This window comes from Melozone crissalis, unplaced genomic scaffold (genome assembly GCF_028551555.1).
Source record: "Melozone crissalis strain CALT ecotype California unplaced genomic scaffold, PUWL_Pcris_2 ptg000023l_1, whole genome shotgun sequence".
NCBI lineage: Eukaryota > Metazoa > Chordata > Aves > Passeriformes > Passerellidae > Melozone > Melozone crissalis.
Genome location: NW_026535801.1, coordinates 7,650,883 through 7,669,173, shown reverse-complemented (window position 1 = coordinate 7,669,173; position 18,291 = coordinate 7,650,883). Strand labels below are relative to the sequence as shown.

The following is an 18,291-nucleotide window of genomic DNA, read 5'->3' as shown; positions in this document are numbered from 1 at the left end:
AATCTGAACCCTTCCACCACTTGGAAATTAAAAGCTGGGATGAAGAACTTGGCAAGATCCTCCTGAAGTCTGCTGCAAGGGCTTCTCAAATTTGTATGAACTTTGAGAGCCACCCAGAAGGGTACCAAGAAGTCCCTTGGTATGGGCAAGGTTGGGTAATGCTCCTCTGAGAATCAATGGCAAAATTTTTTCTGAGAGTGACAGTTATCCAATGACACCTGAAAAGGATCCTTCCCTTCCATCTGTGAATATCCAAGCTTTCCAGCTGAGTGAGAAAAATAGCCATGACAAATAGGAAGAGAAAAAGGAAATTGTAGAGGGATTCAAGAGAGGAGAATGACACTTTCCCCCATGTATTTCCATTTTTCTCCTCTACAAAATTAAAGCCTTTTTTCAATATGCTTTAATTTCATAGCCCTTGGTTTAGATGCCTCTCTTCTGTACACTGCACTTCCTCATGGAGCAGCCCATTAGCAAACTCCATTTATGCTAATGGGGCTGCTTGCAGCGATAATGATGCCAGGCCTTGGCCCTGCTGCTGGCCAGTGGCAGCGCTGTGTCAGGAGGGGCTGAAGGCCATTGTCACTGTACAATTGGCCTTGTCAGGCCAACAGCTCTGGGAACAGACACATCTTAAAGCTTAAACTGTGGACAGCTGATAGATGACTGTCATTAAACTCCTTTGCTCACTGCAGGATGGAATAGCCACTGAGCTGTGGGGTAGCATTCTTTAATGAAAAGGAAAGACCTTGAACTGCCTTCCACCTTCTCCCAACCTGTCCAGTTACCCCTGACTCCTCTTGTTTCTCAGAGTTTCTCTCATCCCATCTGTAGCAGCTGTCTCTGACATTGTTTCTAATCCATCAAGTCTTGCTAGAGAAGAAAGATTCCTCAATTCATAGTGCAACACCACAGGCCCTCCCTCTCTCCAGACATGAAGAGTACAGGCCCAAACCCACTGGATTTAGGATGCTTCTGAATCAGCTTCTCAAAAATCAACACAGAGCCTTTAAACTTCACACAGCCTGTGTGCTCACACTCAGTTGAGAACTGCAGTGATAAATAGCCCTTCCCAAAAAGTCTGGCATGGAGAGAGGCCCTTTCAGGACAAGCCCTCCTTGCCTAAGAGAGCTGCAGGATGGCACAGAGCCCTGGCACCCACAGCAGCTAAACAGGACAGAAAGAAGCACCAAGGAGGCTTTGCAAGAGCCTTTGGCTTGGTGGCTGTGAAAAATGCATGTATTTTATGATTGGCTTTTTGCAAATAATAAAATGAATATTATATGTGTTGTGTTAGAAAGTTACGCTGTATAAATTCTCTTAAGTAGTGTGTTAAACATAGTTTTAGGTTATAAAAAATGTTAAAATAGAAACTATGCTGTGTAGGATACTTTTCTTTAAAGAAAGGACTTGCAGTGAGATAGCAGCCACATGACACCTAAATCTTTCAGAAAAAGAGAAATTATTGCTCCATTATCAGAAGGAACAAACTTTTTCCTGCCTCAAAGGCGCTGTTAGGATTAAGAGGAAGAAGTTGACACTGACCAGACAGAATCCTGTGTTTGAATGGAATGAGGTGTATGAATATGAAACAGGCTGTTTTTTAAGGGTTAATCCTCTGTTAACGTGGGTCCTTTTTCAAGCTTATGCTGCCCAGAAAAAGGTACCCAGATGTCCTTAACTCTTTGTCTCTATTGTCTCATATTGTCCTAATTCAAATTGTCCAAATTATTATTACTCTAATTGTATTACTATTTTTATAACCATTTTATTACTATTAAACTTTTAAAATTTTAGAAACAAGTGATTGGCGTTTTTCACAGTTGCCCCTGGATGCTTCCAGCTGCAGCTCTGTGCCTCTGGAAGGGAATCCTTAGACACAGTAATGACTCCAAGTGGCTGCAGTAGCACTCAGCAGAGTTGAAGATGTGCATTTGCTTCATTAAAATTTGATCCCCAAGTTCCTCTCTCTTTCTTCATTCCTAGAATGTTTTCAAACATTGTTTTCCTGCATACCTGGATAACTGATACTCTGCAGGGCTTTAGTTAAGGTAATTTGAGAATTCTTTTATATTGAAAATGTATAAAAAGTAATCCCCTGAAGTACTTGGTTTTCCTTCCACCACATTCCATTGTAACCACCTACTTCTGCTTTACCTCATTAGTATTCTGAGGGGTTATAAAAGAATTATTATAGTTCAGAACACCAAAAACCAGGCCTGGAAGCCCCTGGGGGATACAGGGCAGAACAGGATGGAGCTGAGACCCAGGAGAGCTGAGCTCTCCTCCACAGCCTAGGTGATGACAGGCAAGCTGCCTCACGTTAGGGAGTTTGCTTCCTGACTCTTCCTCTGCCTTCACTTCTTTGGGGCAGGAAAAGTTCCTCTGCCCTTGAACAGTGCTCAGCAAAATGAGTGCAGATGTAAAGCAAATCAACAGCAGCAGAAAGAATCCATAATTGTTACAGGGGAAAAAACCCAAACAGTCAAAGAGGAGATGGGACTGCCCAGGTCTATGCGTTGCATGCAATGTTACAGAAGTAGAACTGCATTTCTGTAAACCCCTGAGAGAGACAGAGAGTTTAGCACAGCACAAAAGCCCACGATCATAATTCCAACAGAACTCCAGCTTATTTTCCACTAGAGCAACAGAGAGAGAATACAGCCTCAAATACAGGTCCCTTAGATAACCTCATCCAGTGGCAGAGGGTAACCAACCCTTCCTGGCTAAAACCCCTCAGATGTGTTTTCCCTCCTTGAAGGCATTTCCATGAGCATGTCCTCACCCTCACATCTCCAAGTTGTGGGTGTATTTGAGCAGCCCTAGCTGAGAGAAACTGCATTAAACTCATTAAAATATCAATGAACACAGCACTTTTTTGTGTGTGTTTGTGGAATCTTCCTATTGTCTTATATAGCAAGAGTTCTAACGTCATTATGGTGCAAGGATTCCATATAATCAGAGTTTCGTACCTTCTCCATGTTTCTCATAGGCAACTCCTCTAAAGCACTGACTGTTCCTGGTCCTTGCAGCAGCCATCTGACTCCAGATCCCACCAATCCACTCTTTTATACTACTGTTCTTATTGGCCACAGCTGTGGCCTGTTAACATCAGGCCTGCTCCTAATCTTTAGTAATTGGTTCAGCTGCAACTCTTCAGGGGATAAGATTACATTCTATACCACCTTCATTTACCCATACTGTATCCCCCTATATCTTCCTGACTTTTATATACCTGTCACCCTGTCACACCCTGGCTGAGAAGGATTCACCTGCTGGGAATTCACTTCCAGGCTTGTGTCATCCATACAGAATTGGAGTTTCAACCCACTTCTCAAGGAGCCAACACTAAGGGTGGTCATGAAGTACTATTCCCTCCTGAGGTCACCTATGTGGGCACTCTTGCTCCCACTACAGAATACCTTGATACATGAGCACAGTTCACTCTTTACTGGACAGCAAACTCCACATAAAAATGCTGTGCTGATCTCAGAGCTAAAAGGTTAAACATTCATTTCCAAGCAAGACAGTCCCCATGGAAGTGAGACACCAGGAGAAGCCTTGTGAATCTGCAGAGCAGAAGGGAAGAGCCCCCTCAGAGACAGCTGCTGTCTAACAACCATGTTTTATGCAGAATGCTTGGGGGCTACTCTATTTTTATAGCTCTCATCCATAAAATAAGAAGCTAAAGCTTCTGGAAGGAGAACACAATTACCCTACAATGATGTAACATCAGAATAAATTCAACACAATCTGTATAAGCAAAGAGAAAAAGCATCTAAGCCTTTTCCAACTGGCAGTAGATAATGCTTTATAACTGCCCTGTCATCAACCTTCAGAAGCTATCTCCAGAGCCATATGTGGGTTGGCAAGCAGGCATTGTGGCTAACTAGCTTTGCATCTAGTTGTACAGAAGTAGAGACATATGGAAATGAACAGCCTGGCAGAACAAGTGAGCTCTGAAGAAAGACTTCCATAAATAAGTGCCTGCACACTGGCAGATGGAGAAAAGCACAGTTAGGGAGGGACTGTGTCACAACAGCAACTTGATTTTAAACAATTCCTAAAAATCAGCCTGAACTTCAGATCTGAGGCATTTCCAGTGGCTTTAGTCCTCTTCTTGCTGGGAAAAATCCTCTCTAGCAAAAGATACCAGGAGCTGCTTCAGGGAGCAGAGAACAGGACTGGGAAGTCACTGATGATTTTTGGCTCTTACTACTCGGCTAATCATGCTTTTGGTACCTTGCAGAAAGACACAACCAATCATTCCCCACAGCCTAGAAAAGCAACATGTGGAGAGACACTCCCAAGCTGTATGAGAGCACTTGAAACACAGGCACAGTGGGTACAGGAGTGTGGAACACACATGTGCGCCTTCCTGCAGTGATGGGAATTTGTTGCCTTCTGCACTCATTCCTCTGGGGAACAGTTTATTTCAAGGCAAACGGTACCTTTCCTGTTTCCTAGTCACTGTTAAATGAGACAGATTAATGGAAAATTGGTATTACTTTCATTCTACTATTTGGGAACTCCTTGTCTGGTGATCTCAAAGATTTTTTCCTCTTACCATAGTTGAAACAATTTTTGAGCACACCCTCTAACCCCTCTTTTGTGCACACCCTCTAACCACTTGATATGATTACTGTGATTTTTGTGCACACCCTCTAATCACACTTGACATGATTACTGTGATGTGTAAGAACACAAATTTAATTAATTTTCAATAAACTTCACTAAACTGTCTCAATAACAGGCCACCTTTTATTATAAAGGAACTCCCTTTCTCTTCCTGACACTGCACCAGCTGATATTACATTTCAGATCTCTCTTCTTTGCATTGTTTGGTTACCACCTCAGATCTCACATGTCTGTGACACCTCATCTTCTCCTCCCACATCACAGGGGTGACCAAGAAAGCAGCATCAACAATTTCCCAAGGAATGTCCCTAAATGCAAACCCCACATTAAGCTGAAGCCATGTACAGTAGCAATCAGTTTAGAAGCTGCTTCACAATGTGGGAAATAGTAAAGGTAAAAAGATTTCTAGAAAGGTGTAAAAATAGGCTTTAGAAACAGCAGGAATAGAAAACTCAGAGCTGGCTGCAGCTGTAAAGTTTGAAAATAGAAAAAGTTACAATAGTATAAAAAGCAAGGGTATGAAACTATAGCTTGAGTTTTAGGCTTAGCTAAGATAGACTTTAGGACTGCAGGAAAATATGCTTAGCAAGATAGCAGGAGGTTTTAAGCTTAATAATGAAGTATTGTGTATTGTTAATAAAAAGAATACAAGCAAGCATTGTGTGAAGCAGGTGTACATGTGCTTTTAGTGATTGGCTAGAACAACTGCCTGTGAGCTTTAGCAATGTGCTGTTGGGTAGAAAGTTTTTAAAATGCTCTGTAACAAAGAAATCTTTGGCTGCTGCTGGCTGTATGTGAGCTTTGCCATCTTCCAATTGTCTCAGCCATGCAATGAGGCTGATGTTGCAATAAAGCTCAAGGAATGAACACCAGCAGTCCCATCATGTTTGTGAAAAACCACCAACACACACTTTGGTAAGAACCACCCTGGGAAAGCCATGACCTTCCTTCCACAGGCCCTCCCAGAGATCTGCCAGCTCTGTAAGCTGTGGATCAGGCTGTCTGCTCCACTACAGGGCTCACAGCAAAGCCAGCACAGCCCTGGACCAAGGAGTCAAGGGCCACATGCACACACAAAGTGAAAATGGAGGATTACCTCTGCAGGGATGGCACTGTGTAAATGTTTTGCATTAAACAATAACAGCCACTATCTATCAAAAGAGTGGAGAACAGATGGGGAGGAGGCTGTGTTGAGAGAAAGGCTCTAACAGGAATATGGATTTTGTCTCCCACCTTGCCTGGTCTGGTATCAGCCCTAAATAAACCTTTGCACATCTCCATACAGGCAATTCCCATTGGTGTGTTCCTGTACTCCCCAGCAACTCTGGTTGCTTTACCACCACAACACAGGACATGCACACATGTACAAAATGCTGCAATGTCAGATTTGGGTTCCCCCCACCTCTCTCGAGCCCTACAGTCACTTTATCTACTTTCTTCGTCAGGAAGGTTTAACAACAGATCTGATTCTGGAAAGAAAACAGTCCCTATTCGTGATGCTCCTCAAAATTCTGCTCCTCCTGAAGAACAACAAAGGGCTAGCTGGATTTCTACATTTTCTTACTTTTATAAGAACATTTTTTTGTATTTAAGTTGTTGAAAGAGGCAAATGTTTACTTAATATTGAGTCTAGCAAAACAATTGCTGAATCTCCAGGTTTCTCTTCCAGTGCTAAAAGATTAACATTAGAACTTGATTACAAAAGATTAACATTACAACTTGAATTAAGATTTTGTAATAGGTGTTGTAGGAAATTCACTTAAGGCTGCAGATTTAATGTAAGATAGCAGTCTGTGGGCATGTGTTTATAACAAGCATTTTCTCCAAAATAATCTAAAAAACAACTTCCAAATAACTCAATGCAAAAGGCAGGCTCCAAATTGCCACTTGTAGTAAACAACCCTAGTTGTTCAAAAGCACCTTTAAAATGGATAAGTTATGGCCTTCTACACTGAAAGAACTTGTTATTCTTTGCAAACAATTTTCTTAGTGCTGAGTACTTGTTCTTAGTACAACACTGAATACCTAAACATGCCTAAAACCAGCTGTAAAACATTGTGCCAAGGATAGTTTGTGACCCCAACATAGCAGGATCACCACCTGAGGAGTGACATGAAGGATGTGTTTATCTTTCTGGCAGACAATATATGACAGATCTGGCAATGCAGACCCAGAAGGGCTGAAAACCAGTATATGTACTAACAGTGAACAACAGAGGAGGCTGAAACATCACCCTGTGTCCAGCCCCAGATTTCACACAGGAGCTTCTTCCCTCACTCACCCTTGCCTTGAGAAACAACCCCTCAGTAACACTGAGTTGGAAAGTCCTGGGTTGCAAGATGTGGTTTGGGGGTATTCTATTTCCCATCTGTTAGAGGTGGGGCGGTTCTCTTCTGTTCATTGGGCAGTTTTATCTCTGCCACAACCCATCCTCCCTCCAGGAGATCTCTTCTGTTCATGGCCACTGAGTGTCCCTGCATGGCTGATAAAATTCCATCATCCCATTGGGAGATGCTCTGCCCAGGGGAGGAGCCAAGCATTCCTACCTGGATACAATCTGACACTTGGAACAGCACAGCAGCCTCTGCCCACTGCATTCCCAGAGGAGCAGCTTTCTCTCCCCTGCATTCCCAGAGGAGCAGCTTTCTCCTCTCCCCTGCATTGCCAGAGGAGCAGATTTCTCCTCCCCTGCATTCCCAGAGGAGCAGCTTTCTCCTCCCCTGCATTCCCAGAGGGAGCCCAGGCCCATCTCCAGCAGCCCTGGAGCTTCAGAGGAAAACTCCCCCCTTGTGCAGGATCCCTGCTCCAGCAGAACCACAGCTGGCACTGCAGGAGGGCTGAGCCACCATGGGATGGGACTGTGCCACCACCCTGACCCACATGGTGTCAGGTCCTATTCTGACTCTGTCACCATTTTTTTTGTATTACTGCATTATTATTTTAATTTCCCTATTAAAGAACTGTTATTCCTACTCCCATATCTTTGCCTGAGAGCCCCTTAATTTCAAATTTATAATAATTCAGAAGGAAGGTGTTTACATTTTCCATTTCAAGGGAGGCTCCTGCCTTCCTCAGCAGACACCTGTCTTTTCAGACCAAGACAACAGTCAAGAAAAACACTTTGGTTCACATATTGACAAGTCATCTATAATACTGTAAAGCAGCCAAAATAGTGTGTATTTCAAGAACTATCCAACCTTCTCAGAAACAAAAACAGGCCTGAAAAAACCCAATGCAAACAAAGTCATGTTTTAAAGTTAATTATGAAAATGATAAGAAATTATTCAGAAACTCCAATATGAACTACATACCTTAGCTATTTGAACACACCAGTTCAGCAGGAGCTGGGAGCCAATGTTATCCTTATGTTCATGGACGTAATCCAGGAGGCAGCCATGAGGCATCAGCTGAGTGACCAGCTGGATGGTGGGGCTCAGGCAGACACCCAGGAGTCTCACCAGGTGTGGGTGGTCCATGCTGGCCATGATGAGAGCTTCCTGTAACAATAAAAGTGACCCAAAGGTTACCCCAGTGTGCTCAAAGACTTGATGCACTAGAGTTGTTTTAAGGTAGGAAAATCATAAAGAAAGGCTTCATAAAATCAAGCCTGCTCTCCTTGTCAGGCTAGCCCTTTGCAAGTTCCCATGTGAAAGCAATCCTGGTGTGAGCAGTTCATTAACATAACAATCTATTCCTGGGTGAAAAACAAGCAGCACCTGTATAAACTGTTTTTATACCATTAGATAATTTTCATTTTTCTATCCCTCACAACTTCTCCTGCACATAGACTTCAAGAATTTAAGAGACCAATTAAAAAGAGTAACAACTTGTTACTAACCAATTATGTAATTAGCAAGAAAAGTACTAACCAATTAAAGTCACACACAAAGTCTATAAAACGGTATAAAAAAGAGTTATGTGAATAAAGAATGGGGTTTTTCCACCATGAAGAAAATGGAGTCTGCGTGATTTATTCCAATACTCAAGTGACTAAAGGGGATCAGTGTCCCCTAAGCACCATGAATTCCTGTCTGTCCAGTGCTAGGCATTTCTAGGGAACCTCCAGGCTGATGTAATGCCAACTTGATGTTCTGAGTTCCAAAAACAAGAGTCTGCACAAACTAAAATTCTGCACTGCCCACATTCCCTGTCCCATTGCAGCCACAGAAATAAAGATACAGGTTTATTACACTTCACTTAAATCTCCTTGGTCTTGTTTTAATGCCTTTTTGGCACTACCGACAAACAGAGGCCAGCCAAAATTAAGGGACTAAAAAGCACCTATATTCATTGAAGGCCTTCAGGAACATTTAAGGCAGAGGAAGCCCACCCAGGGGTACACCCAAAAAGTGGATGATGGCCCATGGGTTTTCACACTTTTATAAGTGTGGTCCATTTGCATATTGGGAGTTAATCTTCCAGTTACAGCCACAGGTTATGAAGTCATTTACACCATGTTTGCTTTCTAAATCTGAGCCTCTTAGCTCAGCATCTGATTCTTCCATCACCTCTCCCATCAGGTCTTGGATGAGTTCATTTTGGTTTTTCCACACTTTAGCTTTTCACACAGAAAAGACTTTATTTCCCTTTTCCAGACTACTGAGAACCTTCCAGCTACCATGCTAGGTTTCAGCTACCAAGATGGGCCAGGACCAAGGACCACAAGGTTTAATCCTGGCTATGCTATTTGACCCTAGAGTTCACATTCCTGACCAGCAGCACAGGTGCTCCTTATAAAACTCCTAAATAACTGTTCTTAGAGGTAATGCTGCCATCACAAGCAACTGGCATTCAAATATAGCAAGGAGAAAGCTCTTCTCTCTCTGAGTCCGCCATTTCAAGACCATTTCATCATGGCAATGGAACAATGAAAAGTGAGATGGAATTGTGGCTCTGTAAGGCTATTTTGGCTGATTTCTTTTTTTTTTTTCCTCAAAAAACCCCAATATGACATCTGACAACTTACAGAATAACAACTGTAATAGTGCCAAGGAAAGAAAGAAAGAAAAATAAAAAGGATGAGACAAATTTGCCACCAGAAGAACATAAAAGTTGGGTTTTTTTTCCCTTCCCTAAATTAATGCAAAATTAAAAAAAAATGGTTCTGGCAAGTAGGCTGAGTTTGTATTAAAGGAAATTGCTCATCATAGTACAAAGAATATTTGAAACCAAATTGCAGATATTTGCATAATAGTTCTTTTACTTTCTTTCCCCCTCTTTTTTTTTTAGTAAAACAAAAAGATGAACAAGACACTAATTGTAGGGTTTTTTCCCTCCCAATAAGAAAAGAGCAGATGGTCCTCACTGGGGGGAGTGACTCCTTCCCTTTTCTTCCTCAATGTATGTGAAGAAATAAATAAATGAATAAATAGAGACTATTTGATGAGATAATGGAGGAGCAGATCTGAGAAAGATTCTGATGCAACAAATTAGAAAAGGGATCTGAATTTAACTACTTTTACTCACATTCAAATTAACACAGTTCCCACTCACTTAACTCTTAAGTATGGGGACTCCTTGAAACAATTTTCGCATTTCTTCTGCTCTGACTTGAAAATGTTCCTAAAGAATAAATACCTGTAGACAGGTGAATTACACAGTCTCCAGAGCACAAAATTCCTCTGCCTCATTTTTTCCCTTTTTACCTTTTTATTCATTTTTCTCCTGCAGATGCATACAGGGACACCACTCTGCCTCTGAGTAAAGGCAAGAGGTTCCCCATGAGCCTGGAGCTGGAGTACTTTTCTTTCTAACCCAGACTGATTAGAACAAAAATGAGATTTTTCTTTTTTTTTTTTTTTTTTTTTTTTGTCTTCCAAGGGCCCACACAGAAAGCTTTGAAGCTTGTGTCCATTAGTCTCCAGCTACTTTCCATTGCCAAGTCCATCTGTGTCCAAAGGAAAACCACTTCTGTACAACAATAAAAGCAAGCAGTGCCATTTGTCTCATTCTGATGTTACAGGAAAGCACCTGCTTTTCCAATAGTTTTGGGCAAGAGCTTCAGGGAAAAAAAAGTCGAAATGTTTTTTATAAAATATAATGGACTTCTCTGTAATGAATTAAGACACACACAGAGGGCAAGGAAATCTTCATTATAGATCTAAGCCACTAATAGATACTAATTTAGCATGAATCCTGGCTTCACATAGTTATCCTCATTAGTAAAACTATTGTTATTTTTATTGAACTTCCATCTCCAGAATAACTAAAATCAGGGCTATGTGTATCTAGCACAGCAAAACACAAAGTTAAAGAGATTGCAATTGTTCTGCTAGAGTCTAATTAGACAAAACAAACAACAACAACAGAAACATTATGACTTAGCAGCATTTTAAGAATCTGTTCAGTAAATGAGGAATACAAGTCTCCAGTTTCAAACCTGTTTGGACATGAAAGACCCTAGAGCTGTAATCTTTGTGGCACTTGGACACTCAGCAGCCTGGTTCCTAATATAATTGTCTAAAACATTTTAAGCAGGGGAGGTACCTACATTCACAAACTTGGCTGGTGGCAGTGGCATCTCTCAAAACCAGCTCTGCAATTTTCTGGCCTTTTGGTAGCTGTGGGTCTGCAGCTCTTCTCTCTACACTCAACTGGCACAATTAAAGGAATGAGTTTGGAATTCTAATTTAATGGAGAAGAAACTGAGGTACCAAAAGGTACCAAAAACCCTTCTATCCAAAGTCACATGGAAAATCTGGAGAACAAATGGAAACAGTGCCCCAGATCACTTTACTTTTCCCTCCTGAAAAAATTCACAACCATAATTCCTCTCTTCATCCATTCTCAATGTGATTATTACATTATTATTCAATTAAGCTCAACTCCTGTGATTTATACACACAAGCCTGTTACACAGTAGCATTAAACAATCACATAAATGTTATTTTAATGGTTCAAACTTATCTGCCTGCTGTGTGCACTAAGAAACAAGAGAGCAGCCCAAAGAAGGTTGAGTTTGTAGGTTCCAGTGAGCAATCACCAGACCTATTACTGGTTTCTGTCAGCAAAACTATGTCAAAAGGGGTCTGGGGTGGTGAACTGCAATTTGGAAATCTCACCTAAAACTGTTTCCTGATCTATCCATACTCTGCAGTCATGCTTGAAATATCTTTCATTTGGCTGCTGTAACTGAAAAGTAACTCAAAATCCAGCTAAAGCACAATTTTCAGGATGGGGAAAAAAATCCCAGTTCTTAAGATTGTAAGAACAAAGAATGCTCTGAGTACACCTACAGCACATCTTACAAGGTATTTAACTTCCCCCTTTCCTACTTTGACATGGTATTGCCAACAATTACAGCTGGAAACAGAACATAAACATTAGCCAGCATGGTAGTTGCTGAAGAACAGCCTTTGGTACTGGTTTTGCTTCTCTGACCATGCAGTTTGCAAACCAGGGGGTCAGCAAGGTGCACGTGCCAGCAGCAGTGAGATAATGCAATGTTGAATATTTATTTCCACCCAGAGTGGCCCAGGGCACAACTCTCTTCAGCTCATGCCCTTATTCATTAGTACACACTCACATCCCCTGTTCAAGGGGAGCATCAGAGATTTGCTTCCCCACTTAGGCAAGCTCAGAGTAAATGTTACTGCTCTTCTTTAAGCGGATGAAGATATTCACCTGATAAAGAGTCAAGTAAGCACAAAGTCTGAGAAATCTCTTTTCCTGACCTTCTGCTTCTAAATGTTCCTCAAACATAAAATGCCCCCAAACAAAGCAAAACAAAAGATGAAAGAACAACTCCATGCCTGTTTTTGCTAATAATTGTTGAGTAAGTAAATGTACTTAAAGCTGACTTCACAGTACACTGTGCATTTTTCTGAAAGCAGACTTGAGCTAACATGAGAGATACTACACTGAATACATTACTTTTTACATTAATTTTACAATTCTTCCAGTGGCTGGGGCAAACATCTCTCTGGAATGCACCTTTGACCTGCTGCAGGGCAGATCAAATCACAGCCCAGCATTTAATATATTTCAAAGTCTTTTGTTTGTCTGTTAGGTCTTACCAATTGTTTAGGTGGCAGCTGACTCAGCCTGTGTAGTCTATGGCTAGGAGACAGCACAAAAATACATTTAACAACACACAAGCCCACGCTGGTGCTATGACAGTGACAATATTGCTGTATTTCCCCTTAGTGCCTATGCAGGATGCTGCTTTCATGGCTTTCCAGCACTGCTGTGCTTCTAACAATTTTTCAGAAGGCAGCAAAACCTGCAGGCAGCTTGGCAGGGCCATGGTTGTGTCCCCCCAGCCTCATCACAGGTGACTTCAGTTGAGCCTTCCATGTTCAGCTCAGTCCTACCCTTCTCAGACATGCTTTTCTACATAAAGAAATCATGTCACACGGATCATTCCTCTCTTCTTTCCTTTCTCAACTGGGTGTGTTACTGCTCCTTTAAGCTCAATTCTTGTGATTTATACACCCAAGTCCAGCTTGGGCCAGTATTCCTGAGGAAACTGGTTTCTGTGACCCCAGGTTGTGCACAACATTCTCTCAACTTCTCTCTGGAAAGCAGGATTTGGGAGCAAACAAACAGAGGTATTAAAATAAATTAATAATCTTTCAGTACATGCTCCAAGCATAGAGTAAGGTGAATGCTTACAGTAGCACAGGTTCATCAGAGGGTGTTGCACAACGTGCAGGAGTTCACATTTCACATCCAGATCCTGAATTCACACTCACCTGGGCAACTGTTTTTCCTACAGGGAAATGCTGAATTTGGCACAGCAGGAAATAACTAGAGGTTCAAAAACCCTGTCATTGAGGGGGTTTAATGAGCTGTTAGCCAGAGTTTTGCATTAACACCATCTCCTTGAAACTCACTTCATGCCTGTTTTGCATCAGTGTGAAAAATTATTTTATGATTGGCTTTTCACAAATATTAAAATGAATATTATATGTGTTACATTAGAAAGTAATACTGTATTAATTCTCTTAAGTAGTGTGTTAAATATAGTTTTAGGTTATAACAAAATGTTAAAATAGAAACTGTGCTATGTAGGGTACTTTTCTTTAAAGAAAGGACTTGCACTGAGATAGCAGCCACAGGACACCTGAATCTCTGAAAGAGAATTTATTGCCCTCTTATCAGGAGAAATGAACTTCTTCCCACTTTGCTCAGCCCTGAAGATGTCGTTAGGATTCAGAGGAAGAAGTTGACACTGACCAGACAGAATCCTATGTTTAAATGGAATTTATGCACCATGTATGAGGTGTATGAATATGCAACAGGTTATTGTTTTTAAGGGTTAATCCTCTGTTAACGTGGGTCCTTTCTCAGGCTTGTGCTGCCCAGAAAAAGGTACCCAGACTGTCTCTAACTCTTTGTTCATATTGTCTTTTATTGTCCTAATCTCAATTGTTCAAATTTTTATTACTCTAATTATATTACTATTTTTATAACCATTTTATTACTATTAAACTTTTAAAATTTTAAAAACAAGTGATTGGTGTTTTTCCCATTTAGGAAGCCTCATTTTTCACATTTAGGAACCTCTCTGTGTAACCAAACAGAGAAGGTCACACAATGAGCCTTGCTTGCATGTATTTCCTCAGAGGGAGGACAAACTCTCAGGATTTAGGACACTACAGGTTTCAAAAGGGTGGTTTTTGACTTCATATTTTTTGGATGTGAGAGATTTGAGCTTTTTTGACTTCAGTTTTCAATAATGATCTTATGCAGAGCTTCACAGGGTAGTCAGTGGACTCACTGCACACTTACACTGCAGTACAGCTGTGCTGTACCATAAAATGGTGAGACTAACTTAGTTCAGAACGTTCTGGAAACCCATCTGTCAGGTGAGCCACTACTCCAGGATTAAAACTAAGAATAAAAAATGAAAATTCCACTTCAGGGACCACACCCTGCAGCCTGTTCATGCACAAATGTTATGGAAACAACCCGCAGACAAGTGCCACTCACTCGACTCCTGTCCAGCCAGCGCCATCAGCAGAAGATGACCCCAGGCCAGTGTCCTGCAGCTGGGTGAGGAGCCAGGCATGGCACAGCACTGGAGCACTGTGCTCTCCCTTGCCCACCATCAGAGTCTCTGGTCTGTCTCTGGCTGCTCTCTCACTGCTGAGAGCCTTTCCTGCAGCTGTGATGTGTCTTTAAACGGGCTGCATCTCTCAGAGCAGGCAACCCCTCTGAGACTGGCCTGCCTGTCACAGCACTTGCACAGCACACAGGGCACCAGGCTGAATGACTACTCACAGGCACTGCCTGCCTTGTTGACACTGAATTCAAAAGCCAGCCATTGCCCCATGTGACTCAAATGCATTAGAGAGATGACCCACTTTCCTCCAAACACCCAAAACTAGCACAAATCAGGGATGTGAAAGCTCTCTCTCTTGAAGGTCATACTCGCAGACTGCTGAGTGAAACCCTCCTGCTCACATCAGAGAAGCACTAGGTCTATTCATGCAGGAATAAACACATTCATGCACTTACAGAAGCAATGCTACCTCACTTTGTATTTTGGTGCAATATAAAATAAATTAGGAAAAGACAGCAGCACTGTGATCCCTGTCCTGCAAACACTGAGAGCATGATCACTATGCTGACTCCAACAGGGCTCAGGTGATGAGAATTATTGCTCAAATGCTTGCAAGTGTAGGGGATAAGTTTTGTAGGACTCCCACAGCACATGCTTGTTCCTTCTCCCTGCTTTGTGCCAGTTAAGTCTCCTAATTAATCACAGCCTGAGTTAGCAGAGGAGGAGCTTCAGTTCTAAAACAACAGGCCTCTAGTGCACAACAAACCAAGTGTAGATTTTCCATCAAACATTTGACCAGGAACAGCTCCCACCAGCATTTCTGTCAGTCTTGCCCTGAAAATATGATCATGGTGATGAGAAAAGCAAAACCTAGCCCATTTTCAATTCACTTTTATGCATAATAGCCAAAGACCTCAGCAACCCGAATTGTTCGCATTGAAAGTTGTCAGGACAAGTTACAGTGGGTTTCATTCTGGGGATTCCCACCTTGGAGATCAGAAGTAGGTGGTTTAACAGCAAAAATATCATGTCATTGTGACAAATGTTTTACTTAAAGCCCGTGACACACATCATTATTTCAGAGCAGTCTGTCCAAAGCGATTTGTTTCTTACTATTTTGATGCAACTAGCAAAAATATTTGAAGTTGTAACCATGCAGTCTAACAAAGCCATCATTTCAGTGGTGCTCAAAGAGGAGGGTAAACAGACATCACCACTGAGCTTAAAGGTATTGTCAGCCTTGGCTGCACATGCCTTTCCAAAGGAGGGAGTTATTGCTTTGATTTTTGATTTAGGATGAGTGATGGCAAGGTCTCTAGAATGAAAACAAACCCAAACTATCAAGTTCTCACTCCTTTCTGAACAGTCTTCAGGCATTGCTTTGATATTTTCTGGTATCACTGAAAAGCTTGACTTTATAATCACACATTCCTTCTTCAGGATCAATTTAAAGGGATAAAGCATCAGATTAAAGCCTAATTTCATCAAGTGTATAATCAACACTAAGAATTGTTTTAATCAAAGCTACTTTTTGCCTGGTATTTAATTTCTCACAACAGAGAATTCAAATCAGACTCATCTCCATCTTTCCCTCATCTGTATTCAGCTGCACAAGAACCTCACACTCAGGACCTGGGTACTGCACAGAGATGGTATTTGAACATGGGGAGTTTCATTGGACTGTTTGGTTCACTGGGAGATTTTTCTTCCCCTGACTCCACAGAAGTCCTCAAAAGCTGCCTCCTGCTCCCTGTGTCACATCCTCATTGCTCTGCCGGTGATTTCCTCCTAAGTTTCTACAGCTCTGCCTCCCGCCTTTTCTTCCCTACCTTCTTTTACCTCCTGCTCCTGAAGATTAGAACCTCCTTAAAAAGCCTTTAAAGAACCCATGGCCCTCAAAGGGCAGGATGGGGATGGCAGGGGAGGGGCTGCCCACACCTCATGCAGGTGTAGGTGGGATTGCTGACAACTGGTCAAATCTAAAGCATTTATGTTCCTTGGCAATAAATTCAGCTAAATTCCCCCCTGGATTTCCACAAGATTTGGGCACCCTGCTGTCAGGGTAATACATATGTAACATTATAATCATAATGACTCTTTTTTTCATGTTGATAAAATGTTGGCATCTGCGATAACCCCCAGAGCAAATACAACGTCAGATCTTTTATGTATGGCCGTGCTCAGGTCCTGGCATCTGTCAGGGCAAGCCAAAGAACTCCCAAACCAAACATGTTTCAATGAGTGGCTGCCTGCCACCAATACAAACACCTCAGTCAAATCCATACATAAAACTGTAATTAATAGTTTTCATTTCTGCCTGTGTAGATGCAAGAAAAATCTCCCTGAATTTACAGAATTCAAGCAAAACATCGTAGACAAACACCATTCAAACTTGTAGTACTGCAGGAGGGAGTGCCTATTTTATAAGTGATCTAATTTGAAATGCTCCAAAGAGGGTGAAATAATTATTTATGTCATGCTTTTATCCTCTTTTGTGAATTACCACCATCTCAAGATCATTAATTATGCTCATAAGACAGCCTGGTATCACAGATCCTGCATTTCCAAAGGAACTATCCAGATAATAGGACTCTACAAATCAAAACCCAAACATTTTTTTCCTAGCATTTCCTACAGCAAACTTTGACAAGGCCAACTGGGGTGAATGTGCTTTTCAACAGCCTTGCAGCTGTCTGGGAAAAAAAAAAGTGAAAAAGGCTCTTTTTAAGTGATACTGCCAGGGAAACTCCAGGAACAGGAAGAACCAGTGGTGTCCCCCAGGGATTCTGTTTAATATCTTCACTGATCATCTGGATGAGGGGATTGAGTCCTCCATCAGTAAATTTGCAGATGACACCAAGCTGGAGGGTTATGTTGATCTGTTGGAGGGCTCTGCAGAAGGACCTGAAACAGTTGGATGGATGGGCAGAGTCCAGAAAGATGAGTTTTAACAATCCAAGTGCCAAGTCCTGCATTTTGGCCACAACAACCCCTGCAGCACGACAGGCAGGGGACAGTGTGGCCGGACAGTGCCCAGGCACAAAGGGACCTGAGGGTACTGACTGACCATGAGCCAGCAGAGTGCCCTGCTGGCCAAGAAGGCCAAGGGCTCCTGGCCTGGATCAGGAATGGTGAGGCCAGCAGGAGCAGGGAGGTCATTCTGCCCTGCACGGGGCACTGGTGAGGGCACACCTTGAGTGCTGTGTCCAGCTCTGGCCCCTCAGTTTGGGAAGGACATTGAGGGGCTGGAGCACATCCAGAGGGGGCAACGAGGCTGGAGAGGGGCTGGGAACACAAACCTGTGAGGAACCACTGAGGGAGCTGTGGAGGGATTCCCCTCCAAGAAATAAAGAGGGATTTCCCCAACTTGAAATCACCAGGAGACAGTGATGGACTTATTTTTCAACCATTGGCACCCACTGTAACCATTACATGAAGACACTCAGCAATGCAATGAATACCTACAGATGGCCCAGGGTATCCAATCTCTCCTTTCTGACCGGGGTGTTCAGCCTGGAGAAAAGGAGACTCAGGAGTGACCTTATCACTCTCTATAGCTCCTGAAAGGTGCCTGTGCTCAGGTGGGATTGGGCTCTTTCACCAGGAAACGACCAACAGAATGAGAGGACACAGCTTTAAGCTGTGCC

The 18,291-nt window shown here is 42.3% G+C and overlaps 1 protein-coding gene across 1 annotated transcript in view; it reads right to left on the bottom strand.

Moving 5' to 3' along the window:
* The window catches only part of ERBB4 (erb-b2 receptor tyrosine kinase 4), a 465,169-nt gene that overhangs the window by 82,397 nt on the left and 364,481 nt on the right, over positions 1–18,291 (bottom strand). The window contains exon 20 of the mRNA XM_054278524.1: positions 7,950–8,135. Within this exon, the coding sequence (XP_054134499.1) occupies positions 7,950–8,135 (186 nt within the window). The remainder of the gene's footprint in view (positions 1–7,949; positions 8,136–18,291) is intronic.